Genomic DNA, 26,415 nt, shown 5'->3' on the forward strand with positions numbered 1-26,415 from the left:
ATTAATTTCTTATATGTATACCAATGGAGTATACATACAAGAGTTAAAAAAGGCTTAAGAAGGAGTACTAATTTGATGTACGTCATACATGGGGGTCTCATCATTTTGAAAAAGTAGGAAAATTAACAATTTTCTTAACAGTTGATAAATCCCTACCCCTACATTGAACTTAATAATGCATACCTCGCAGGAACTATAATCAAATACAATGTTGATGTCAATTGCAAACAGTTTCTGAAAAATTAGACATTTTCAAAGAATCGCATCTTTTAGATTGACCATTACAGTTTTTTTTTTTTTTGAAAGAATGAAATTTAAGTGTATAATATGTTACAGTATATATCAGACATTTTTCACATTCAAAGAGTTTATAATGTGGTATATTTTAATAAATATTGGAGGTATTCACTGAATAAAGATTTTCGACTGTTATTTTATTGTTTTTGAAAACAATAATAACAATTTCTGGTTATTATAACTGCTGACAATACATTTGCTTTATAAGAGTTAAAGTTACATTTATATTTTTACAACAATTCACTTTGAGATTTAAATATTCCTATCACTACTTCATTTGACGTGAGCTTCAGTTTGAGGTTGTTTGCAACTCTACAAAGTTCCCAAGATTTAATCTGTAAAGAAAGTTCTGAGAAAGCAGAAATATATAATTCAGTTATGTTATTTACTGTAATCATCAATTATGTGACTCTAATTTGGCATCAGGATTTCATTGCAGGTATTTGATTTTCTTCACTTGGCTTTTTTTGTACTGAGCAACAAACAGATTGTCATTGCTATCTATACACAATCCATAGGGATATTTCAGTCCACAGTTTATATAACGGATGAACTGTCCATCCTGGTCTATGATGTGGACACAGTCATTGTTATAATCAGCTGTAAGGATGTGACTCTGACTGTCTGTGGTGATTCCTACCGGATGGAAAGGTTTGTTCTTTGGAGCAGGAGTATGTCCAGTGTACCTGAATCTCAGCTTCCCGGCCTGACTGACCACAACTATTGCTCCAGCTATGTAGTCAGCCACACAGATATCCAGGTTCCTGTTCTCAGAAATGTATTTAGTGTTATTGGTGAATGAATAAAATGGTAAGCCCTTAAAATCAAACTGAATGGTTTGTTTCTCTGTGGAGTCAGAGTAACGGACAACTTTGGACTGAGTGAAGTCATCGTTTTCCATTGAGACGAGGAGATCACCAGAGGAGGTACCACAAATACCACGAGGACTCCACTTCTGAAGTCTGATCACCTCTTCTATCTCTCCATTCTTCAAAACATTCACCGAATTATCACTGCAGTCGGCATAAACGAGCTCTTCACTGTCTGTCACTGCTATATCTGTCGGTGTGTTGCCTGACTTGGTTGTTATTTTAGTAAGTAGTGATCCCCGATTGATGCTGAAGAGTTTCATTGTTTTGCCGTATCCACTTGTCCAGATTTCTTCGTCATTCTGACAGGCTACGTTGCAGAGGTCCACATATCCCGAGTCAATGGTGGTGACGATCTCTGGTTCATCAAGCAGCTTTCTGACTTTTATGGGCTTCTGCATCTTCTTCAAGCTGTAGCCGTGTTCCTCTGATGTTGATGGAATAGACGACAATGTACCGAATAATTCCTCGTGGAACTTCTTCATATTGAATTTTGGCAAAGAAACAATGATTTTGTGTGGGACTGTCCTGTAGTCTTCAATTCTAAAGACAGCGTCGAGAACCACAGATGAATCATCAGAGTCCAAGGTGGCTTGGATTGAGTTTATTTCATCCTTGATGTCAGAAATCTTCTTGTTAACGTCATCCAAATGTTTCTGCAGGATTTGTAATTGCATATTTTTCAATTCATCAGCTTCAGTCTGCAGTTTATTCATGAGTTTATCAATTTCTCTGTGCCACTCTTCTCCATGTTTTTTTATGGCTGTTGAGAGATCTCCATATTCCTTTTCTAACTGACTCATTCTGTTTTGTACATCAGAGGCAATGTGCTGGTAGGTTGGGAAAATGGATTCATTCAATTCCCTTTTTTCTTCAATCATCTTTTCTTTCTTTTCCTTTAGAAACTGTGCAGTTTGTAGTAATTTATGACCTAGATGTTGATCAGATGCAATGCAAGTGATGCAGACAGGAATGTCACATTTTGTACAGTACATTTCACATCGTTTTTTCTTGTGAGCTGTACACACAGGAGAGAGGGAGAGGGATTTTCTCGCCTGGAATTTGACAATTTTGTGATCAATGGATTCATCAGTTGAAACATGTTCTCCCACACAGACTTTGCATAAGTTGACGATACAGGTATCGCAATGAACGTGTACCTCAGCAGTTTTACACAGATCACATCGAGTCACATCACCGGTGTGGGGATCCATTCTGAAAAAATGTAATGAAATATGGATAATTTAAGATGAGGTATTCATTGATAAACTACAGGGGGAATGTGGGAGTCCAGCTATTGGGTTTGTTTTCGATGTCATTTCCTGACAAACTTGGCATTGAAACAAACTTCGGTAAAACAAATTTAAAGCGTGTCTGAGCTTGAAAAATAATAATACGATATTGAGTGTAAATATACATGATTTATGTTACTTACGTTCAAACCGATTTCGAGCTTGAATAACCTCTTGTTTCTATAGTTAAATTGACTTTAAATTTGTCTGTTATTTAAATGTGGAGTCGGTAAATAAATCGGTTATTGTTTTAAATTTCTAATATCTATGAAACGTGATTGATTTAAGTTGTGAAATTTACAGGAAAGTCCTATCTTTATATAAAGTAATAAAACAAATAGAAAGATCTTTTTAATTTTGGTTACCTGAACTTATAAAAAAATACGCCATATATGACTTTAAATGAAGGCATCATAGAGAAATCCAAGAGCACTTTCAGTTTTATATTTCATACACCCCCCCCCCCCCCCCACCACCACCACCACCACGACCACGGCCAACGAAATAATTATATATGAATTTACTGAGACATAAAATTTTAGAGATTGCAGCTTCAATTCATAAAGCATATGTATACAATTTTTTTTCTTTTTCTAATTTCTTAGAGGGGGTCTGTTTTCCGGAGAAGGTGGGAATGGGGTGTCAAAGCCATTTTTAAACTTTCTAATTTTGTAAATTTTGGAAAACTTATTAAAAATCATAGAGGTTGGGTTTTGACCCTTTCGCGCCTCCACCTGCTGGATCTGTTCATGCATCGCCAGTTTTATTATTTAAAAAAAGTATTTGTAACAATACGCTAGATTATTAAAATTGTATAAATTTAATTAATTTTTTTTAACATACTTGCCAAATTTATAATGGATACAGATTTAAAATCATTATTACATTACACGTAAATTTATAACAATTACACTATTCTCTGATTTTAATCATGCATTTAAAAAGAAAAAAAAAACGACAAAGACAGCCCTTTAAAAGACATAGAAGAAATGCATTCAGACTGCATACGTGCAGCTGTCTATAATCACTATTCATCTACCTTAGATTGGTGTAAATATACAAATAAGTAATTGTGAATTACCTGCTTTGGTTGCGGGTGTCCGCCCTGCCGACCAGATCCTTCCAGAGTATTCTACGTGTTCTACGCACTCTGATCCCTTGACACAAACACAGATGATATCGACTTTACGTGCAGTCAAGTGTTTCCTCTTCATAACTATATTTAGCAAGATTAAAAAAAAGGTTTTTAATATTTTATTATCGTTTCTCTATTCTTTATTTCAACAAATTAGGAAAGCCAAACAGGCATGTAAAACGAATTGGGGGGGGGGGGGGTTGCAGAAAAAGAGTCTTTTATTGTGTATGGAATTTTTATTCTAACATCGACTGCCTCCCTTTTTTGTGAAGTACCCTCGATTCCACGTAATTGTTTGGGTTGAAAAATGACCCCTCAATGCATAACTTTTTTTTACGAAAGTACAAATACAAATATTTATTGGCGCAAACACAATTACAATAATTGGCAAAGGCACAACACATTATAAGAATCATCAATTGTTCATACATAAATAAATAATATTCTAGTATAGAAAGTAAGGCTATACATGTACATGTACATGTGACGTCTCCTTTTATCCCTGTCATCTTATTACAGATAACATGTACGAATATAAGATGTACATGTACTAACAACTCCATTTTAGAATTCCACATTTAAGACTACTACAAACAAACTTATTTTTTAAAAATAATGAAAATAGATAATAGCACTATACTAGATTTTTGTTTATTAAAGTAAAATGAATAAGCTTATAACAACCACACAAAGTTTAAATTTTTTTTTCGAGATTTCTCAGTAGTGTCCTAAACAGTGAATAAAAAAAAAATATAAGGGGAACGACAAGAAGTGAGAATTTTGTATATATTATAGAAAATTTACAGTTTGTTAATATCTTAGGAATTTGATATTTGGATCATTTATGTATAGCCAGAATAAATTAAAATAAATTGAAATGTAATCAGTATACCAATGCATCCAATATATATTTTTTGTTTGTAGCACATGGCCGTTGGAAACGGGGGGGGGGAGGGGGTTCCACCCCATAAATTTGCCGATCAAATACTATAGAAATCAAAGCTACTTTATAGATGTGCCCCTCACTAATTACGTCTGATGACCTTGGTAGTGGCCACCCAATCTGAAAACGTTTGTCCCCCCCCCCTCCCCCACTAAAATTGCTTCTTATGGATCCTGTAACAGATGCCCTTAACTAAAATATTGTAATGCAATACTATATTAATAAGTTTAAAAAATATTTCTTCCGTGCATTACGCGGGATATAATCAAATTATTTAGAAAATGAAGTGTAATTGTAAATAATCTCAAAATTTCAGTATATAGCTAGTATTCTTCCTAACCCTCCCGAGGAATATTTCAAACAAATCATGGAATAATTTATAATTTTATTTGGAATGCTAAAGATAGGGTAAAAAGGAATACCCTTATAGGAAAAGAGGAGGAGGGTGGTATTAATATCTTTGATGTTGAAACAAAGTTCCTCTCTGCAAAAGCCTCTTGGATTCCAAGAATTCTTAAATCCAACAATAGTTTAGTATCTTCTATAAAAAATATTCTTAGTAAAGAAAAATTAACTCTTGACTACTTACTCAAAACAAATCTGCAAGATATTAAAGATTATCCTTCCTTGTTTCTACAAAGTAGCACTGTGTGCATTCAATAAATGCAAAAAGCAAAACGATATGAAAAAAATGTCCGCAGATGAGTTCCTGTCATTACCTATTTGGAAAAACACATTATTTATGTATAAAAACAAGCCACGATTTTTATCAAACTGGATAAAATCAGGTGTGTTATACACAAAAGATCTTTTTGATATAAATGGACGATTACAAGGTATTTCATACTTTTTAGAAAAAATTTTAAATAACAGAAATATATTCTGTGAATATTTCATAATGAAATCAGTGTTTAACAAGTATTCTAAGATTTTTGAATGTAGAAAAGCTCAGCATGTCAACATTAAAAACTATCACTTTGCTTTATTTTATGGAGATATTTATTGTAATTTTGAGAGTCAGAAATCCTCCTTTTTCTACAACATATTGAGTGCAAAGAGATTTCACCAACCTCTAACAGTAAAATTCTGGACTGACATATTTGATATTCCTAGATCAATATGGCCACAAATTTTTCATATGAAAATTACCAAATGTTTGATAGACAAATTGCTGATTTTAATTATAAATTGTTACATAAACTGCTAAATAATAATCTGAATGTTAGTAAATGGAATACTGATGTGCATAGATTTTGTCACAAGTGTGGTGAAAGAGAAAATCTTTTATATAAGTGTAATGATTCTTCGAATATATGGAAAAAAGTAAGTGAATCATTGAAGTTCAATATTAGCTGGAAAAATATAGTAATTGTTTTTTTTTTTTTAAGAAACCCAGTTATCTGAAATGTTGAACATACTAATTTCTTATATAGCTCTGAAAATATTTAAATATAAAATGAAATGTCATGTAAATTGTGAACCTTGTATTACCGAAAATTTGATAAAATTTGTAAAGAGCAATTTATTGATGTACTATAATATTATAAAAATGTCATATAAAAATTTCAAACTAGCTGAAATGTGTATAAATGTTGAAAGAAATATATAATTCTTGGTTAATAGAGTATTTTTTTCTTCAGATCAGCAACATTTTAAGAATACTGTAGGCATTCGGGATACATTATCTTAGTCTGAACTATGAAAACGTTCACATATGGGCTATATTCATTACCAAAAATTTTGAAAACTGGTCGGTTATCATTACCGCTTTTTTTCATTTCCGAAAGAATATAATACACGTATAACATGTATACCATTACTGAAAAAAATTATGCGTATAAATATCAGACTTTGAAGTATTATTATGCAGAAATTAGGCAAAAAAGTTATCTACTGCATCATCCAAATATAGTAGTGACTGTTAAACTTTTTCGAAGCCTAGTTACTCCGGCATGGGTACAAGTAACCTCAATTAACTGATTTATGAATTCATATGTTGACGATTAAAAGCGTGTTAATCAGTTTTAAATCTATACTAATTTGCTATAGTTATTTTCCCTTTAGAGGCAACCTCCCCCCCCCCCCCCCCCCCACACACACACACTTTTTGATGTTTTAAGGTCGAGCACTGGCAAATTTCAGGATTCGGACAGTATATCTCCCCCCCCCCTTTTTTTTTTTTGCTTGTCAGTTTTGGGGGAAGTCCCCCCCCCCCCCCCCAACTTTTGAAACCGTTGCTACGGGCCTGCAACCTGGCTGATTGAAGAGGTTTCGGAAACGCTTTGCATTGGCTAAATTAAATTTCGGTAATGATATATAAATACACTGTACGTATATACATGCATTTTCAGTAATAAAAAGACGAAAGTGCATTATCGATTTTTAATGAAAAACTGCGACATATTGATTTTCTTTTTAAAAAAAATTCTCTTAATTCATTGTTTTTGATTAAAAGTTCGTCAGGGGCATAATTTCTAAGTTAACACTACGAAAATCCGCAACAGATGCGAAGAGGAAACCGAACAGACTTTTAAAAGGTATGATCTACCCACATCTCACCTCGACGTCACGCCGTTTCTGTCTGGATTAGTCATGTGACTCTTTCGACGCTTTTCATACCTGTGTGGTGACACACTTATTACGGGGTCAACAGGAAGTAAGACTAATTTGAAACGGGCAATGACTGTTGGGAACAATAAAAACTATTTCGTAGGTGTAGGATAGGTAAGAAAATCCAACGGCAGACTTCTAAAGAAAGAAAGTGCATTTTACCTGCACGATACCTGGATTACAGGTGTGAAAATTGAAATGTGACCATGACAAGGTAATAAACAGTAAAAATGGCGACTGTTTACAATTTGAAATGGAGCCTTACCGTTGGAATAATTTTTTTGACAATTTCTCTGGCCTTAGGCCAGGCCCCAATCACACCCCCACCGGTGGGACCAAAGCCAGTCGTTGCGAATGGAATCGTTTACAATTTAGTTTATCTACATATGGCACCAGAAATATGCAAGGATCCCTATGTTCTAGAGAAAGTGAATTTTCAGTTTGGAGTTGTCATCAAGGAAGGCGAGAAAAAAGCTATTTTGAAAGCTGGTAGTCCCCACAAGATGGGAGGGAATATTGAGCTGGAGCCAAAGAGCTGTCTGTGGATAGAGCCTGGGACTGTATTCCATTTCGGCCCCGGATACGGCATGATCATCAACGGAACACTAATAGCAAGAGTAAGAATCAGTGCATAGTGACGAAAGTTAATTAGATTTTCTTATGATGTTTTCAAAATTAACTGCTGCCAAGAAAGAATGATTCCAGATTAATTTTTTCATTTCCTATTTAGCATTTAAGCCAATTTAGGATATTACTGACAATCTTAAACTTGATTTAAACAATGACAGTGTTTTCCGTTTTATTATTTTAGGGCAGTGATGAGGACGGTGGTAGGATTGTGATGACGAGAGATCCAGACAAGATCGATGCCTCCGAGTCGGCGTTTCCTGACGATGCCAGATTGGTGGATGGAAACACAACAAGGGACGGACAACTACAGCTATCTTATCGCGGGCGATGGAGGGGAATCTGTACAAACTATGTAAAGTAAGTTTTACGTGAGATTAAGTGCTGTGGAGAAGTCTAGAATGCAATTAAATGTAATATATCTGGATTTTATAATGATTATATTAAAATCTTAAGAGAGGATATGATAGACTGATATTGCTACAGTCAAGCTTCTTTATCTCAAACAAGATGGAATCAAGAAAAATCTTTGAGAGTTTGAGTTACTGAATTTAAAATATCTAGAGAAAAGTGAAAGGGGGTTTCCTACTCACAGTGTCACTTGTTGAGATGACAACATTTTAGAGATATCGAATTTCAAATGTATGTGATGAAAGTCTGGTATCCAAGTTATACTGTACAGAGGGATCAGTAATTAACAATATAATGAAATTCAGATTATTTTGCATAGAATAGCATATGTGTATAAACTGTCTATTGGAATTCTTATATTTGATTTAGTATTCAAACTTTGTATAGTAAGTTATGATTCCTATATTTTCTATGTACATGTCAAAGAGAAAAGATTCTAAACCCAGTAATGTGTAAGTCTGACACCTGTGTCATATATTTAGCAAGGGGTGTGTCCCAAAATTTGTAACATCAGTCTAATTCCTAAGCTGTTCTTTAGGGAGGAACCATTATCTCATGCGGATGAATATATACTTCAGCTACTCTTTATTATAACAAAATATACATGTATTAGTGTACGTCACTTTAATGGGAATTTTTTTATATAATACTATTCTAGGAAAATTGCGTTTTTCTTGTGTCAACCATAACTCTTTCATTGCTTTATCCATAACTATTGTAATTAATTTTTCTGAATTATAGTTATACCAAAATTGATGCCAATGTAACTTGCCGTCATCTGGGATTCTTGTGGGGAAATTTTACATATCACTCCTTTTCTCGGAACAAGACGGACTACATGCTGTTTGAGCGACCAAACTGTATCGGTACAGAGAACAGTCTGTTTGATTGTCCTGGCAAATCTAATATCCGAGTCGGTGCCAATATCTGTGGTGAGGAACTGTATTAGAACTACTCTTTTATTATGTATATATAGCATCAAACTATCTCTTTTCATCATTGAGCAAAAAATTTAAATCTTAAAGAATTTCATGTGGGGAAAACATTTCTTTATACCAACTTGAAGGTAAAAGTTACTGTTTAAAATGGATTTGTGGGTAGAATATTAGAACACTTCAATAAGTAGAACAAATGTATTATTAGCTACAGTGTATAATGAGCTTAAGAAAATTTCTCATGATGGGTGAGTGTATGACACCAAGTTTTGTTAGATTGTGTGATCAGTTGAGAGGGGATACTTGTTTCAAGGGGTTTGTGTTTATGATTCAATTTAATTGTTTATGATTCAATTGTTCATATTAGGATTTATTAGACTGATCACTGTCCCTTAATTGTTATGTGATTATAAATTTGACTTGTCAATCACAGATGGGCAGCAGGTGATTGGCTTTGAGTGTGATGGACTCCGCCCAGATTTGGCCAAGACTCACTGGAGGGGACTGGAGTTTTACAATGCCACCGTCCAATTTGTCCGGGACCAGAACATAAACCGGACAGAGACCTACTCCTGGTTGGAGTACCTAGATGTCTGGTATGCGGGACGTGACACTTATCATTTGGACGGAATGCTGAAGGGTCGAGCTTCAATATCTGCTAGTCCCCACGTTCCTCTGATGAATAACGTGTCTATCATGTACGGAGCATATGATGGGCTAAACTTAACGGAGTTGAGGGGACGTGTCCACATCGCTAATAGTACAGTGTCATTCAATCGAGGTAAGGACTCGAGGCACACTTGGCTTACTGTTCAGGACCATTTTACAAATAAATCTACTTTGGACCTTCTCTCTTGGTTTTATATACATGTATGTATTTCTATCATAAAGATGTTTCATCACTTTAAAAAAATATATAACATACAATTTAATTCCAAATTTTGGTAAGAAAAAATATACACCTGTTTAATTGTGATGTGATATCATGTACTTTAAGAGCACTGATTTTATTTATTTTTTCATTCAAACATTCTTATTTTCATTATGATAGACCTGTTGAAAAACATGGAGATATATTGGATTGTCTGAGATATCAAATTAGAAACCCAATTGAATAATGAGGTCTGGGTTGTCTGATCACATTGAATCATACTGACCTTGACATACCTGTAGCTGGTGTACAACTTATTGATGTTTGAGATGCTTAAGCTCACCTACTTTCACTTTCCCTTTAGGTTATGGTGCGTTCATCCAGACAGCTGTGGGCCAGGTGTTAATTAACATGACCAACATGGACAATAACTGGGGAGATGGAGTCAAGATGTACCTGACTAATTACACTATCCATTCCTTCCAGAAAGACTACCCCACAGACCGCTCATTCTGCAGAAGTAACGCCCTCGCCTTCCCACGATTCCCCATCACGGAGTACGAGAACATTATCAATGAAAGGGGAGATAAACCAGCATTTGATGGACAAGACTGTAAAAAGGTACGGAACACTTACACTGAACAAGAACTCCTACTGGGTAGGGCTGTCACGAGTACCCGAAATAACCGAGAACCGCGGTCCAAGTTGTTCGGTTCGGTTCCGGTTCCATTTTTCTGGATTTCGGTTCGGGTCTGGTTTATATATTAGAGTCTGTTCAATATAAAAAATGGCGTCGAAATCATAGGAATGATGGCGATAACAGTGATAAATAAACATCACAACTGAAATCTACTTCGTTCAATGACAAAACACTTGTCACGGAAGTATTAGATAATTATCAAAACCAGCAGGAATGGTCAGGTTGTTGCTAATAGTAGGCCAAGTCACCGATGTCTAGACGTTCGCATGGTTAAGACTTGTTTTCAATGTAAATTTAATGTAACAAATAAAAATTTTTCAATTATATTCATGAAATTATGGTTTAAAATAGATGTAAATACCCGACCCGAAAAACCTGAAACCGAACCGAAAATTTACAGAACCGACCCGACCCGAAAAATTTTGGAACCGTGACAGCCCTACTACTGGGTCATACATTTGATTAAGTTTAATGACAATAATGGGCATCAGGCCGAGGGGCCATAAAACTTAGATGAGCGCACCTCTGATCTCAGTCTCAGTTTTCCAGAATTAATTTTTTTAGTAAAATTGAAACTTGGAACAAAAAAGCGAGTTTTATGGACCCAGAGCCTGTACTGGGTTTGAAACCACATATCAGGGATGGGGTCAATTACTTTAAAAAGTAATTAATTAAATTACAATTACTTTGACTTTTTCTTCAATTAAATTACAATTAAATTACAGGCTTTCTAAGACATGTAATTAATTAAATTACAATTACTTTGCAAAAGTAATTAAATTACAAATTACATTTTTTATTTTTTTGAAAAATTTTATTATCCTTTTCAATGAATATACAGAGCATAAGCTCAGCCTCTGCACAAACTTACAGTACAAAAAATAATATGCTATAGGCATTGTGTGTCATTGTGGTTTGATTTATAACATTTATTTACAAAACAATAAGAATCTCTTAAAGAACTATCCGAGATCAGTTTGATGCAGTTTCCACCACACAAAACCTACATGTACACAAATTGCATGGCTTATGATATTTGATTAAAAGTGAGTATTTTAACAGAGTAAAATGAGTCGCAACTGTAACCCCTCAAATTAAATATTTCCTTTGAAGGTAACCTTAACATCTTAAATTGCTATTTATGTTGAACAATTTTACTTCATAAATCAGAATTGTACAGATAGAAAAATCATTCATAAAAATCTGTTTAGATGTTAAAATAATTATCAAATTGAAAGTTTTTTTTTTCTAAAGCTAGCGGAGCATTTTAAACTGAAATAATTATCTCCATTGGCTTTGTCTTCTAAATCATGGAATGAATATCTCTGTAGAGGTGTTGATTTGTTTTGATTGCAATTTAAAGCTGTGATCTGGAGGGCTATTATCTCTTCCCAACAAGAGAGAACTCTAACTTAATTAATGACACACACCTTCTTTTTCTTTATTATTGATCAAACAACAAAGATTGAAATACATGTGTAACAAATGTGTGTTTCATAGCTGAATAGACCTAAGAAGTGTGGTTCAAAATTCATATTTATAAATAAAGATCAAAAAATTCAAAATTTACATAATGATTAGAAAGAAACTAGTTTATTATTATCAAGCCAATCATTTAATTATTTATTTGTAAGCATTAACCTAAGATTTTGTTTAATTGAAGGATTGAGGATATGTTTAACAATAAAATAAAAACCAGTAAAATGGGGAGGTAGTGGTGATGATATATCATGAATATATCATGATTGAATGTGTTTTATATAAAGTAATTGAATGTAATAATTGAAAAAGTAATTGAAATTACATGGTATTTTTTCAGTGTAATTAATTAAATTACAATTACAAGTAATTGAAAAATGTTCAATTACAAATTACTTCCAATTACTTCAAAATATGTAATTAATTACAGTCAATTACAATTAATTTTTTCAATTACCCCATCCCTGCATGATATACTGTATTTGTTCAGTTTAATGACATGGGTTTAATATATTTGTATAGACTAGAGCATAATGAGATCATATGACTCTTGCATTTTATGCCTGAACTAAAGCTGATCTGTTTGATTGGTCAGACATTATCATGATTATTGGAAAAAAATAGCAACAATATATGTTGATACATAAAGGAATACATTTTGAACTAAATTCCATCTCAAAAATATTGCTTAATTGCTTAAGGAAAGGTGAGGAAGATGGGGAAAACTTTCGGAAAAAGGGGGGAAAAAAAGTAATTTTGGTATTGTTTCTTTGTTAATCCAACATTCAGGACCACAGGTTTCCATTTATAGCAACTACATAAATATAAAGAGAATCATCCTTTTCAGAGTTATACGACAGTAGACAAGAGGAGACTGTCCCTCCACTTCTTTCTTATGGAGCGCGATGAGAAGGCAGAGGGAACAATAACGGTCTATGATGGAATCTCCACCAGTGATCGAGTCCTTGGGGTGTTTCCCGTTTCTAATGGATCATTCCCGCAATCTGTGACAACCTCAGGAAAAAGCATCACAATTCGGTTCCAGTATAAGCTTCCTCCAAAGCCAGCTAACCCTGGGGAACACCGCTGTAAGAAGTTTCGAGCCTGCCTGAGATTCTTAATGGATCTAGTTTCTTATGATGGTAAGGAAATTTTACAGTCAAAATTTAGTAGATGGGAGATTATCTCAGTCTACATCAATTAGTATAGAAATCATACTTACATTGTATAATATGAGGTTTTTATTCTAGTATGTAAAATGTGTAGACTAGCAATTTTATTTATTGACAAGTATTCCTGTTTATCAATATGCATTATGATGATTTTAAATTACAGGATTGGATGAGGAGCTGCGGTTCTTTAATTCATCAGCCAGTAACAACACAGGATACGGAGTGAATGTCCAGGACATGCGATGCAAGGTCTCGGTTAATTCTTCCATTATATCTGACAATAACTACGGAGCAGGTCTGCGGATTTACCAGGGGGCAGGAGAAATCTCCGTCAACAACTCGAGGATTGAAGGAAATCAGAGAAGCGGAGTAAATATAACATATGCGGGAGGCTATCAGCTCCTTAACAACTCTTACTTCTGTGAAAACCATGGTTACGGTGTGATAACCGAGTACGACAGACTTAACAACACACGCATACAGCACTCACAGAAAATGGAGGTGGTCAAGGCCAAATTCTTCTTCAATGAGTGGATTGCCTTCAGAGTTGGCAACTATTGTATGGAGGGGAGCATTCTGGTGAATGAGAGTCATTTCAAATATAACTATGATGAAGCTATCGAGTATCTTTCATGTAATTTTACAAAGAGTCCACAGAAAAATGTGAATTTTAGTTTAGCATACAATGAGTTCGATGGAAACAAGAGACATGGAGTTCTTATGTCTCCGGTGATAAACACAATTGGGATTATGACAAATAACACCTTTGTAAACCACAGTTTGGGAGCAGTACGCATTGACAATGGGTATGATTTGCTAGTAAGCAAGTGGTATGCAAAATTTGCTGTAAATTATCGTATTTATGAAAACACTTTTAAGGAGAATTATGGGAGATACTGTGTAAGTCTCCGATTGACCCAGAATGCACCCAATCAGCACATGGAATTCAAGTTTAACAAAGTGATAGGAAATGCTATCAATGATACATCTCAATATCTCAATCCCAGAAGTCACGCAAATGCTCCAATTATTGTGTCCTCCAGTAATATTGTAGTACAAAGAAACCACATCTTTAACCCAGACTCTGTGCGAGACATTGCGACACATCTCATTGACCCTTCAGTAATCATCAACGGCAGCATAAACTGGTGGGAGACCACTAATCATGGAATTATTTATGACCGAATCTTTGATCTTGATGATCGATATAATCTGGCACAGATCAAATATTACCCGGTACTCAAGGATGGTTGGTTGTATGGAGACAAAACCACCATCACAGAAACTGAATACAGGTGGCCTTTCAGGAGGGAAAATAAAATTGGGGGGATTCTGGATGTAGATGGATTCACCACAGACCCTACCACCAAGCTCTATTATGTGGACAGGGATATATTCATACTTCCTAACGCAGTCCTCAAAATTTTACCTGGCACAACACTGCTGTTTGAAAACTCTATCGGCATGGTGATTCATGGCACATTACAAGCAGACGGAGGAAGCTCTATGTCACCTATTGTGTTTACGCTGAATGAACCGGCCAATCAGACAGAGATCAGTAACAGGACGGATGCCATTAGGCTGGCAGATGGACGAGATGAGTTTGAAGGTCGTGTAGAGGTCAACATTAATGGACGCTGGGGAGCAGTCTGTAAACATGTAAGTTTTCCCCCCAAAGTGATTTATTGCTATATTTCTACTGCTATAAATTCTCAAATTTTAAAATTATTTTAACTAAATATAGCTTCTTAACTCCCAGAATTTGCCTCTAAATCATTTTTTTTTAATTTGTGTCCATTATTTAAGAGCAGGAGGTTTCTAAGATCTTTACAAATTTCAAAACCTTTAAGAAAAAAATATAGCCTCTTTAGATCAGGTGCAGTGTTTACTTTTGCTTTTCTATAATATAGGGGTGGATCAAAGAGAATGCCATGGTGGTATGTCAGCAGCTTGGTTTGACCTATCACCCTGACTACGGCCTTGTTTACCAGAAGGTCAGGTCTTCCTCTGTCATCGAGCTGAGCTCCGTCACCTGTACAAACCTAGACACTGACCTCCGTGAGTGTCAGTCCATTAAACGCGGAGATTTCGACTGCCAGTTTGAGAATGTTGTGTACATCAGGTGCCAGAAACCCACTTGGTCAGGTATGGACAAATAAATTTGTAAAAGTGCAATTTCATTTGTTTTTGGTGTTAATAAAAAAATGACAGATATTCTGTAAATTACTTGAATTTAATTTGTATTTGTTTATTTTTGCCATGATTTGTTTTGTATCTTGTCTTTTTGATATGTACATTATTAGAGTTACTGGCCCTTATCATTTGGGAGTATATTTTCACAACCAGGTGAACCTTATACAGTATATTTTGAAGTCATTGAAAATGAGTTACTATGTAACTGTTTACCACTCCTAATTCACTAGTTTTATAATAACTCCTTATTTCAACAAAGAATCTGAAAGTAGATGAATGTATATAGTAAAAAATGTATAGCCCATGATGTGATTTAAAATTTCCACATGCATAAAGTTTCAAAATTTTGAAGTTATTTTCTTTTTCCCCATTGTTTAACTTTGATTATCGCAGTTCTCTACAGGCATACTCTGTGTGTTATTATGAACATTTCAGTTTCAAATTATAAAAGTACATATTGGATACAGAGTGAAATGGTTTCTAAAAGTTTGTGATAAGTTTATCACAGTTTGTTATTCCTGTTACAGGCATCACAATTCCTGCTATTCCTACATTTGGTCAGTTAAGAGAGACCCAGATAAAACATGTCATCATCCAAAAGGCCGGACAGTTAGATTACCAGGCCATGACCTTCACCCCTGCCCTCCGCATTGACTACAATTTCTACAAAATCACTGCACTGCAGATCACTGACTCTGTGTCCGATGGTGTTAACATTAAATATGCCAACCCATTCACAGAAAATCTTTTCGAGAAATGTCATTTTGTCAGGAATGTTGGTCATGGTTTACTTACTAGAAGTCCATTCCTGAGGATCACAGAGTCCACTATGAATTATAATCAGAAAGGAGGATTTGTATATGACCCATTCTTTACTGAGTATGAGGGACTGAGTGTGAGAAATTTCCTTCATCAGAGTCGGATGGAGTATTTCGGAACTAAAAACTATCAGCTGGGAGTCAACTCAATGGTGTTTATTATATCCCAGCCAGGCACACAGAGTGAGAACCATACCTACACCATGGAACTGTCGGTCGTTAGATCAGATTACAGAATCACGCTCCAAGTTCTGGACTATAATCCATTGACCAGCGTGGAGAAGGTAACCATTTACAACTCACCCAGGAGTGGAATCTCAGCCACCACAATAAAATGGCAGATAGAAGAGGACCTAGTTGACTTCCCAATAACATCACAGGGAAAAAACTATCTCACAATCCAGCTGGTGGTCAGGGGGGTGAGGTCAGGGAGGCTGGCCTTCGCTGCTCACGCCAGTAAGTTTTTATAGCAGTCTTATATTAATTCATACTTAAATAATTAAATGATATTGCAGTTAATGTAACAGTATTTTACAATTAATTGACATATATTATTTTAAAAAAAAGAAGTGAAATTTTATTTTTAATTATGAAGAGTACATTACAATAAATACTGCTAATAGCAATTGATAGGTCAAGTAATCATTGAATGTGGAAATGAAGTATATATTTTCTTTTAAAAGGGCAGTTTTCCCCTGATCCTATAAAGTCTGTTATTGAAGTAAGCCATGCTGAGGTTACCAATAATTATCAAGGAATCGTGACCAAACACTATAACAATCCATCCAATGAAAAACTGGAGATTTTCCACCGTGTGGCAGAGGAAGAAATCCGCTTTACAAAAGTAGATATCAAAGACAATCAAATGGAGGCCATGTACATTCCCAGTCTCACAAAATACCACGAGCACTTGATACCTACGCAAGAAGAAATGACTCGACCGGAGAGGCTAGGACAGATAACATATAGCTTACATCAGTGTACAATACAGAACAATGGGAGGGCTGTCATAGCTGATCACAACCACGTCGACTTCTCAAATAACGTCTGGAAGTGGAACGTTTACACAACCATCATCAAGGATAATAGATATGGAGGTCTGGAGATCGAGCTTCCGAGGGTGAACGATATCAGGGAGAAAAATAAATTTCACTCCGTTCATGTTAATCAGACAGTTTTTGAGAACAATAAGAACTTTGCCTTCACTATTAATGGTTACTATGCAGATGTAGAGATCAGCAATGGAAGGTTTGTACAGAATACGTGTCGTCGAGGCCTGATTCTGCTGTCAGGGATGGAAAAAGACTTAGTCATCTACAACAATGAGATTTCAAACAATTTGGGGAAATATGCCATTGAGGTTGACATGCAGAGTCATGCAGAGTACAGTAAACCAAAGGGATTCTGTCATTTTAACAATATCAAAAGCAACAGGCCTGGGCCAGGCTGGACAATGAATACTGACTACACACCATCTTCATTTGCAGTGGCGGTGCGAGGTGTCCAGAACATTACCCTGAGAAGAAATCTCATTTACAATCCTGACTACCAGTATGAACTCATAGCAGGGGTGACTTCTCTTTCCCTCGAAAACAAGATGGATGTTGAAGAGAACTGGTGGGGAACGGCAATCCAGGCAAAAATTGTGGAGAGAATTTTTGATTTTGACGATTGGAATAACTATGCCATTGCAGATTATTTTCCACAGCTCACTGCTGACAATGTGAACAGTTTACCATCAACTGGGACACAGATAGAAAATGGCTTCAATTTCCCTTCAGTGAAGGGAAGAATAACTGGAAACAAGGCCTTGACTGGTTCTTCTAAATTCTATGTCATAGCAGATGTCACGGTCATGCCAAACGCCAAGCTGACTATTGAGCCAGGTACCACTCTGGAGTTTTATCCTAATGTTGGGATACTAGTGCTGGGCCAACTTATTGCTCAAGGTCTTCCCTATGGCAGGATATCTTTTCGTCCAGTCATCCCAGGACCAAACATTCCGATTCCTCTCCCCGAGGTTAACACTCAGACATTTTACTCCAACAGCATGAGATTGAAGAGAGACGCTGAAGGAGAAATACCAGAAAATGAAGGATTCTTGGAGTTGTTTAATTCTTCATCAAATTCCTGGAGTTTGATGTGTGACAATCAATTCAATAGGAAAACGGCAGAGGTGGTGTGTCGTGGGCTGGGGATGGAGACTCTGAATGTGGATGTCCGCTTCACACATCTTTATGACCATTTCATCTACAAAAAACCTATGTACTTTGTCAAAGAGTTCTGGACTTATTCTTACTACTGTGTGGGAGATGAGTACTCATTAGAGGAATGTCAGAAAAGAATAAATTACAAAATACAGGACTGTATACAAGGGGCTAATTACACTTACATCAGATGTGGAAAGAGAAACCTAGATTCCAAGCTCTCGTACTGGGGAAACATTCGAATCGCTTCTCCAACTTATGAGGAGGATACAACTCTATACATCCAAGATAATAAGCGATCTGTTCTGGAGAACATTGACATTTATGGAGCAGGCATGCTACATGGTGAGAGAGTAGGAGCTATCCAGGCGACATACAGGTCACCAAAGGTCAACAACATTAACATTACCAATAGTCTATGGAATGGAATGGACATCATAGCTCCACGGTACCAAATGAACATCAAAACCATGAATATTGATCACAATCTGGGGTATGGCATTAACTTTCTCATTCTGAATGGAGAATCTCGAAATGCAGAGCTTTCCTCTTTCAATCCATTGACGGTGAATACCGTGCCGTACTTCATGTCGGGGCTTGTAGACATCTGTAAAATGGAAAAGGAATTAACTGTGAAAAATCGTCTGATTATCTACTATAAATACTCTGAACTGTCGGTCGATTGCGTAAAAATCATCCGCAGTGAGAATCCCCTGCGTAAAGTGTCCCTCCGACTTCTTCAGTTCAATCTGTATTACGACGAATTTTACCGTAATTTATTGGAGATTTTTGATGGTAACACTGTATCGGAGGAGAGCAGGATCGGGGTTCTGGATGCTCACAGTAAGATGGAGGCTACTGGTAGACGCTACCTCAGTAAATCCGACACCATTGGCGTCCACATTCATGCCTCCAATGCTTACGAAGATTATGGATTTATTGCAGAGATAACGACGTCTCCGCTCTCAGACTTGGCTTATCCAGGTATTTACTTATTCAGTTCCACAAAGTCTAAAAATGTTTATATTTAGAAGAATATTGTTCTTATTGTAAATTCAAAGCAGTTGTTGAGTAGTACACTACATACCTTTACCTGTTACAGGTGTAATTTAAAAATTTTCGGTAACATTAACCATCAATAAAGTTAAATGGTACAAAACTATGTTTGAGCATTCTAGTTTAAGCAATTGATGGTGCTCTCATTTAGATGTTGTCAATATTAATATTACATGTGTTCACTGAAAACATTGATTTTCTTGCAGACAGCACAGTGATCCATCGCTTTGAGCAGATGATGGTGACAAACAACGAGGATGGCGCCATCCTGTACCAGAACGTGGGGGAAGTCTGTCCCTCCCTCTACATAGACAGCTGTATGATCGAGAACAATGGACTTGGGATCCTCAATCTCACATCTCAGCCGGTCATTAACATTGGAATTCAGAACACCAAGATCTTCAACTTCCAGCACAACTTTGTCAACCGCAACAAAGGGGGGCTATTCTGTCGGGCATTCACAACATCAACCCAGAATCTCCTCCGCGGGAACATCACAAACAATGTCTTCTCCTTTGGTAGTCATGGAGAAACTCTTAATATCAGCGGCCATCACTTCCAGAAGATGCACATTTACGAGAATTACATTTACAACAACACAGCTGGCGATTATCGAGATACCGTCCATGTTCAGACAGTGGGAATGAACTTTACGTTTAACGTCCTTGTGAACAATACGGGGCACCACATCATAAGGACCTTCAGTGAGGTGGATACTAGTGCCACTCAACAGTACATTGGAAACTGGGTCTACGAGAATAATGCCACCGCTCTGTTCCGTGCGGTGCTTGCTGTGGGCAGTGGGAATCCACAGTTTCAGAATAACTACCTTGTTAATGATGAGAGTGCATTTGAACTTCTGGCAAATGATAAACGAGAGTAAGTTCATATTCTCACTAAACACTGAAATTCATTACACTTGTTTTGGAATATATGATGTTCTTTCAAAAACAAGTTTTCAAGTTAGAAATGAAAATTTTTAAATGAGTGCATAAATCTTCTTCCTTTGGAGATCATTTAATTTGAGTTTGATTTTGGAAAATGCATTTAAGTAAAATTAATCTGTCAATTACATGTACTTTGTATAGAATCTCTTCATATATGTTGTTGACCTTTTTATTATGATAGTCAACAAATTTCCTTTGCTTTTTAAAGAGTTATCCAAGGGATCCAGATAACTGATACTCCGGTGGATGCCACTAACAATTGGTGGGGGTCAGAACGCCCGGGGTATATAAACGGAAAAATCTGGGATGGACGAGACAATGACTCTCTGGTGGAAGTCATCTACCAGCCATACAGAGTTAGTAATGTGTCACTTATCAGTGGTAAGTATTGGTAGAAGTTGTCTCCCAGTCATACAGAGTTAGTAATGTGTCACTGATCAGTGGTAAGTATTGGTAGAAGTTGTCTTCCAGTCATACAGAGTTAGCAATGTGTCACTTATCAGTGGTAAGTTTTGGTAGAAGTTGTCTCCCAGTCATACAGAGTTAGCAATGTGTCACTTATGTGTGGTAAGTTTTGGTAGAAGTTGTATCCCAGTCATACAGAGTTAGTAATGTGTCACTTATCAGAGGTAAGTTTTGGTAGAAGTTGTCTCCCAGTCATAGAGAGTTAGTAATGTGTCACTTATCAGTGGTAAGTTTTGGTAGAAGTTGTCTCCCAGTCATACAGAGTTAGCAATGTGTCTCTGATCAGTGATAAATTTTGGTAGAAGTTGTCTCCCAGTCATACAGAGTTAGCAATGTGTCACTTATCAATGGTAAGTTTTGGTAGAAGTTGTCTCCCAGTCATAGAGTTAGTAATGTGTCACTTATCAGTGGTAAGTTTTGGTAGAAGTTGTCTCCCAGTCATAGAGTTAGCAATATGTCACTCACTAGTGGTAAGTTTTGGTAGAAGTTGTCTCCCAGTCATACAGAGTTAGTAATGTGTCACTTATAAATGGTAAGTTTTGGTAGAAGTTGTCTCCCAGTCATACAGAGTTAGTAATGCGTCACTTATCAGAGGTAAGTTTTGGTAGAAGTTGTCTCCCAGTAATAGAGAGTTAGTAATGTGTCACTTATCAATGGTAAGTTTTGGTAGAAGTTGTCTCCCATTCATACAGAGTTAGTAATGCGTCACTTATCAGAGGTAAGTTTTGGTAGAAGTTGTCTCCCAGTCATACAGAGTTAGCAACGTGTCACTTATCCGTGGCAAGTTTTGGTAGAAGTTGTCTCCCAGTCATACAGAGTTAGTAATGTGTCACTTATCAGTGGTAAGTTGTTTTTTTGTTTTTTTTTGTTTTTTTTTTTTTTTATTAATACCAATTGTCACATACATGTTTATAATATGGATTACAACATTATATCATTAATAAATATAATAAACAAGTACAAAAAAAAAATGTGTCACTTATCAGAGGTAAGTTTTGGTAGAAGTTGTCTCCCAGTCATACAGAGTTAGTAATGTGTCACTTATCCGGGGTAAGTTTTGGTAGAAGTTGTCTCCCAGTCATAGAGAGTTAGTAATGTGTCACTTATCAGTGGTAAGTTTTGGTAGAAGTTGTCTCCCAGTCATACAGAGTTAGCAATGTGTGTCTGATCAGTGGTAAATTTTGGTAGAAGTTGTCTCCCAGTCATATAGAGTTAGCAATGTGTCACTCACTAGTGGTAAGTTTTGGGGAGAAGTTGTCTCCCAGTCAGTTATGGTAGGCTTTGAATGCTAGTAATATAAGTACCATTGCTGCCTTTTTGCTTATTTACATGTATGTAAGAAAATGTTATCAACATTTCCAGGAAATGTTAATCTTTATTTCATGGCAAAAAAGAGGTACTTGTAATAGAAATGAGGTAATCAAAATCTTTACTTCATGAATTTTTTTTTTTTTTTTTTTTTTTTTTTTGATTTTTACAATGTTTAATTTCATTAATCCCTTTGATAAAGGTCACGGGAAGTGCATATTAAATTTTCCCTGGCTAATGTCATTTTGTATATTTACAAACATTAAAATGATTGATTTATTTGTTATTATGTCAACAGGTAAATGTCCCCCTGGATGGACCCTAAATGCTGACCGTTGCTATAGATACATGGGGGCTGCTCTTCCCTATGCACAAGCAGGCCAATTCTGCAGGGCAAGTATCAGAGAGACAAAGTTCCTTATTAAGAAATAAGCTTTATAAGCTACCTTGATGTTTAAGAAAAATGGAAATTGAATCCACTGTTTTCTACTGACAAATCTATTTTATACATACATGTATACTGTAGTTATGAACGATATAAACCACTGACATGTTATATTGTAAATTTATGTAATAAATGTCACACTTCAATTAAAAATTTTAGAATATAAATTGGAATAAATATGTCCTGATTTTTAACAATGGTATTTATGAAATAAAAAACTTATACAGTAAAAGAGTAATAAAAAAAATTTGGTGAACAAATGAATCTTTTAATTAAATTTTGTATTAACAGGATAATCAGGGATTTTTGGCCGAGGCAGATAAGCAGGCCCCGTTCCTTCGTTATTTATTACGACTGACGGAGAACGTCTATAGTAAGGACCTGAGGGTGTGGGTATACTCGGAGGTTGCCGCCGGTTACTGCAGCGCGTTTCAGGATGACTACATCGTGGCAGAACAAGACTGTCAGAGGATCCTGCATCCATTTATTTGTGAGAAAGGTGGGTTGTCATGGCAACAATTTATAAAGAGGGATAATAGGTATTTTTAGCCTTCATGCAAGTTGTTCATAAATATTAATTTTTTTTATAAACCCAGCATAAAGATTAGAAGTGACACAAATTTAACATATGCTTGATCTAATGTTATCTTTAGCACCAGGACATTTTAAAAATGTATTGTTATAAACACTAGGTGCCTTTAAAGTACAAAAAAATTGTATCAGTTCAAAGATTTCCTTTTGTAGAAAAATTGATTTTCCACTCTCTGTTTACACTTTAAGAAATAAGATCTGAGACCTTCTGACCTTTATATCACCTTTATAGCTATATTGTTGTGTTTTGTAGATCCATACATTAACCCTCCAGGGAGTGACATCCTTGCCATCGCTATCGGAGTGTCAGCCGGAGTGTTTGGGACAGCCCTCATTATCATCATTATTCTAGCGATTCTGTGGAAAGTCAAATCCAAGGGAAGAAAGGAGCAAAGATTTGAAAGGCAAGCATCCATTCGCTCCTCTCTTAGGTCTTCAGTAAGATCCCGATCCACTGTGACAATGTTGTCCACGGCAACTGGAAAACGACGATTTGATGACAAGTATTCTGTAACTTCATCTAAAGGACATTTGATAGATGATGAAGTATCATTATCTAACATTAGTCTTGATTCTAGAAGCCGTGATAGGGGCCCCAATAGATCTCTTGAGCGGTTGGATGTACCTAATGGTCGTCTTGGTTCTCGAGATCGTTTAGACAATGTCAATTCTTCCAATGGAAGCCTTGGTATGATTTTATCAAATGGGCACACCAGACTCATGAATGGTAAAGGAAGTTTTGATCGACTGAAGGAGGATTCTCCTAAAAATTCACCACGATCTCAGAGACCAACCAGGTTTACACTGGGAAGGAATACAGGAGGCAGCAATAACAGCCTGGACCGACCCCCAGAGGTGAAACCTGTACAACCTCCACAGCCCCCCGTGATGAGGCCCATCCTGCCTCCACAGGCACCAGTGGTGAAACGACCCCCCGTAAAACCACCAGCACCACCAGACATTCCTGTGGACACAGATGGGGGTTACACTGATGATGGATTCTCGGAGCACGAGTTTGACGATTTCACTACCACTGCTGATGAAGCAGAGTACTCTCCAAACATGGCTAACAGAGTAGAGAATCAGATAGAATCACTGAGGAAGCTACCAAATATTTCAGAGAAGCCAAATTATGGAAGTGAAAGAAGTGTTAACATGGATGAAAGGAACAAGTCTAATTATTACAACCCAGACACCCCACCTACACCCCCACCCCCTCTACCAGTGGATTCTTACCCTGTAAAAACCATGAGAAATTCTCCTATCTTGTCTGAGGCTTCATCAAGGAGACCAACACCTCAACCACGAAATAAACCAGTGGCTCCCCCTCGCTCTAACTTTGGGAGTAGCAAGGAGAGCCTAAACAGAAGTTTGAACCCCTTACATCTCAGTCAGGGGGATCTCCATCTCATTGATAGGAAACCTGAATGGCTGACTGATCAAGTGAGGGAGACCAGTGCTAGTGAAAGTGACAGTGACCCAGAGAGTGTGAATGATTCGTTTCCTGATGCAGGATACAAAAATAAAGCTTTTCTGGATAATGAGAATCTCCCTCAAACTGTGAGAGCCCCTGGGTACACCCCGCCCCAGGATAAATCTGATGGGACAAATTATTCTTCTCCGTGGAGAGATAATAGGTATCCGTACACCAATCAGAGCAGCTCCAACCTCTCACGTAACTCACGCGAAATGGACAACATGGATTATCTCAGGGGGCCGTATACAAATCCCGGGTTTGATGACAGCCATGACAATATTCCCTCCTATAATGAGGCCCTGAGATCCCCCATCAGTGCCCCCTACAGCCCAGACTACACTGCAATGAGCCTCCCTCCCCCATACTCCCCCACTTCCACCCAGCCATTCTCACCAGTGGCAGAAAATGTCCGTTTCACCCCAGATAGTGCAAATAACATTCACCCTGTTTACAGAATTGGGAGTGTAAATAGTATTCCTATTTCAGGGAGTGATGGGCTGCCCCGGGATATGGCCTTCATGGACTACCGCATGGGAAGTCAGAGTACGCTTCCAAACCCAGACGGGAGCATGCCGGATCTGTCCACAGGTGAAAGCCATGCTGACCCAGAGGAGGCAGAAATTGATGACATGAATGACACTCTGTATCAGGGGGACATGGACCCATTCCCCCAAAGTCCCCAAAGAGTCCCCCAAGGGGCCCCCTACCAGCAACCTCCACCCTACAGAACCAGCAGTCATGACCAGCTCAATCAGCAGCCCCCGCCCCACAGAACCAGCAGTCGTGACCAGCTAAATCAACAGCCCCCACCCCACAGAACCAGCAGTCGTGACCAGCTTAATCAACAGCCCCCACCCCACAGAACCAGCAGTCGTGACCAGCTTAATCAACAGCCCCCGCCCCACAGAACCAGCAGTCGTGACCAGCTCAATCAAGGAAGCAGATATTCTCCATTAACTCAGAGTAGGGAGCAGTTGAACCAGAATCGTGATAAACCGGTGCTTTATTTAGATAACCAGAGACGTAATCAGAGGCGACCGGAACCAATAGAAACCGAGATCTGAATTTATTCATGTACTTAATCCATAGGCCAAAGTTTTACCTGTTAATGAGAAATAATCCATTATCAAATACTCTCAAATCATTTATTGATTATAAACAAATTGATAGTTAATAATGATTATCAATTATAAACATTTGAATTGATGGTTGATAATGTTTTTATCTAATTATACCCCCGCTCCGAAGGAGAGGGGGGTATACTGTTTTACCCTTGTGTGTCTGTCTGTCCGTCTGTCTGTCCGTAACAAACTTTGGTCGCAGTTTTCTCAGCAACTACTCATCATAGGTGCTTGAAATTTTAACACACTCTTTGTTTAGGCATGCCATATGGTGGGATTCACTTTTGTATGAATTCGATGTCTACTTTCTGTTTATCCGTGCGTTTGTCCGTACCATACATAAAAAAATTTGGTCGTAGTTTTCTCAGCAACTACTCATCGCAGATGCTTGAAATTTTAGCACAATCTTTGTTTAGGCATGCCATATGGTGGGATTCATTTTTGTA

General features: G+C 36.9%; 2 protein-coding genes across 2 annotated transcripts; one reads left to right on the top strand and one right to left on the bottom strand.

The window, feature by feature from the left end:
- Window positions 1–332: 332 nt before the first annotated feature.
- LOC133177242 (uncharacterized) lies at window positions 333–3,632 on the bottom strand. The gene is made up of 2 exons (XM_061312326.1): window positions 3,540–3,632; window positions 333–2,381 (listed from the first exon to the last, which is right to left on the bottom strand). Exon 2 carries the CDS (start codon window positions 2,378–2,380, stop codon window positions 728–730), a length of 1,653 nt encoding a protein of 550 aa, XP_061168310.1. The 5' UTR covers window position 2,381; window positions 3,540–3,632; the 3' UTR covers window positions 333–727.
- A 3,498-nt stretch (window positions 3,633–7,130) lies between these two features.
- On the top strand, window positions 7,131–26,171 carry LOC133177345 (protein bark beetle-like). Its single transcript, XM_061312400.1, has 15 exons — window positions 7,131–7,763; window positions 7,958–8,133; window positions 8,926–9,116; window positions 9,553–9,900; window positions 10,355–10,611; window positions 13,017–13,311; window positions 13,505–15,000; window positions 15,252–15,486; window positions 16,062–16,808; window positions 17,036–19,543; window positions 19,822–20,494; window positions 20,771–20,943; window positions 22,634–22,728; window positions 23,072–23,279; window positions 23,625–26,171. The coding sequence occupies exons 1-15, from the start codon at window positions 7,377–7,379 to the stop codon at window positions 25,910–25,912; spliced, it is 10,077 nt and encodes a 3,358-aa protein (XP_061168384.1). The 5' UTR covers window positions 7,131–7,376; the 3' UTR covers window positions 25,913–26,171.
- Window positions 26,172–26,415: the final 244 nt, after the last annotated feature.

Source organism: Saccostrea echinata, unplaced genomic scaffold (genome assembly GCF_033153115.1).
Source record: "Saccostrea echinata isolate AGI-Se365-2 ecotype Australia unplaced genomic scaffold, CSIRO_AGI_Sech_v1 ptg000002l, whole genome shotgun sequence".
Taxonomy (NCBI): domain Eukaryota; kingdom Metazoa; phylum Mollusca; class Bivalvia; order Ostreida; family Ostreidae; genus Saccostrea; species Saccostrea echinata.

Coding starts and splice junctions, on each gene's coding strand:
- LOC133177242 (XM_061312326.1), bottom strand. CDS start 2,380: ATGGATCCCCACACCGGTGATGTGACTCGATGTGATCTGTGTAAAACT.
- LOC133177345 (XM_061312400.1), top strand. CDS start 7,377: ATGGCGACTGTTTACAATTTGAAATGGAGCCTTACCGTTGGAATAATT. Junction 15,487..16,061: donor CCAGAAACCCACTTGGTCAG/GTATGGACAAAT, acceptor TTCCTGTTACAG/GCATCACAATTCCTGCTATT. Junction 20,944..22,633: donor TAATGTGTCACTTATCAGTG/GTAAGTATTGGT, acceptor TTATGTCAACAG/GTAAATGTCCCCCTGGATGG.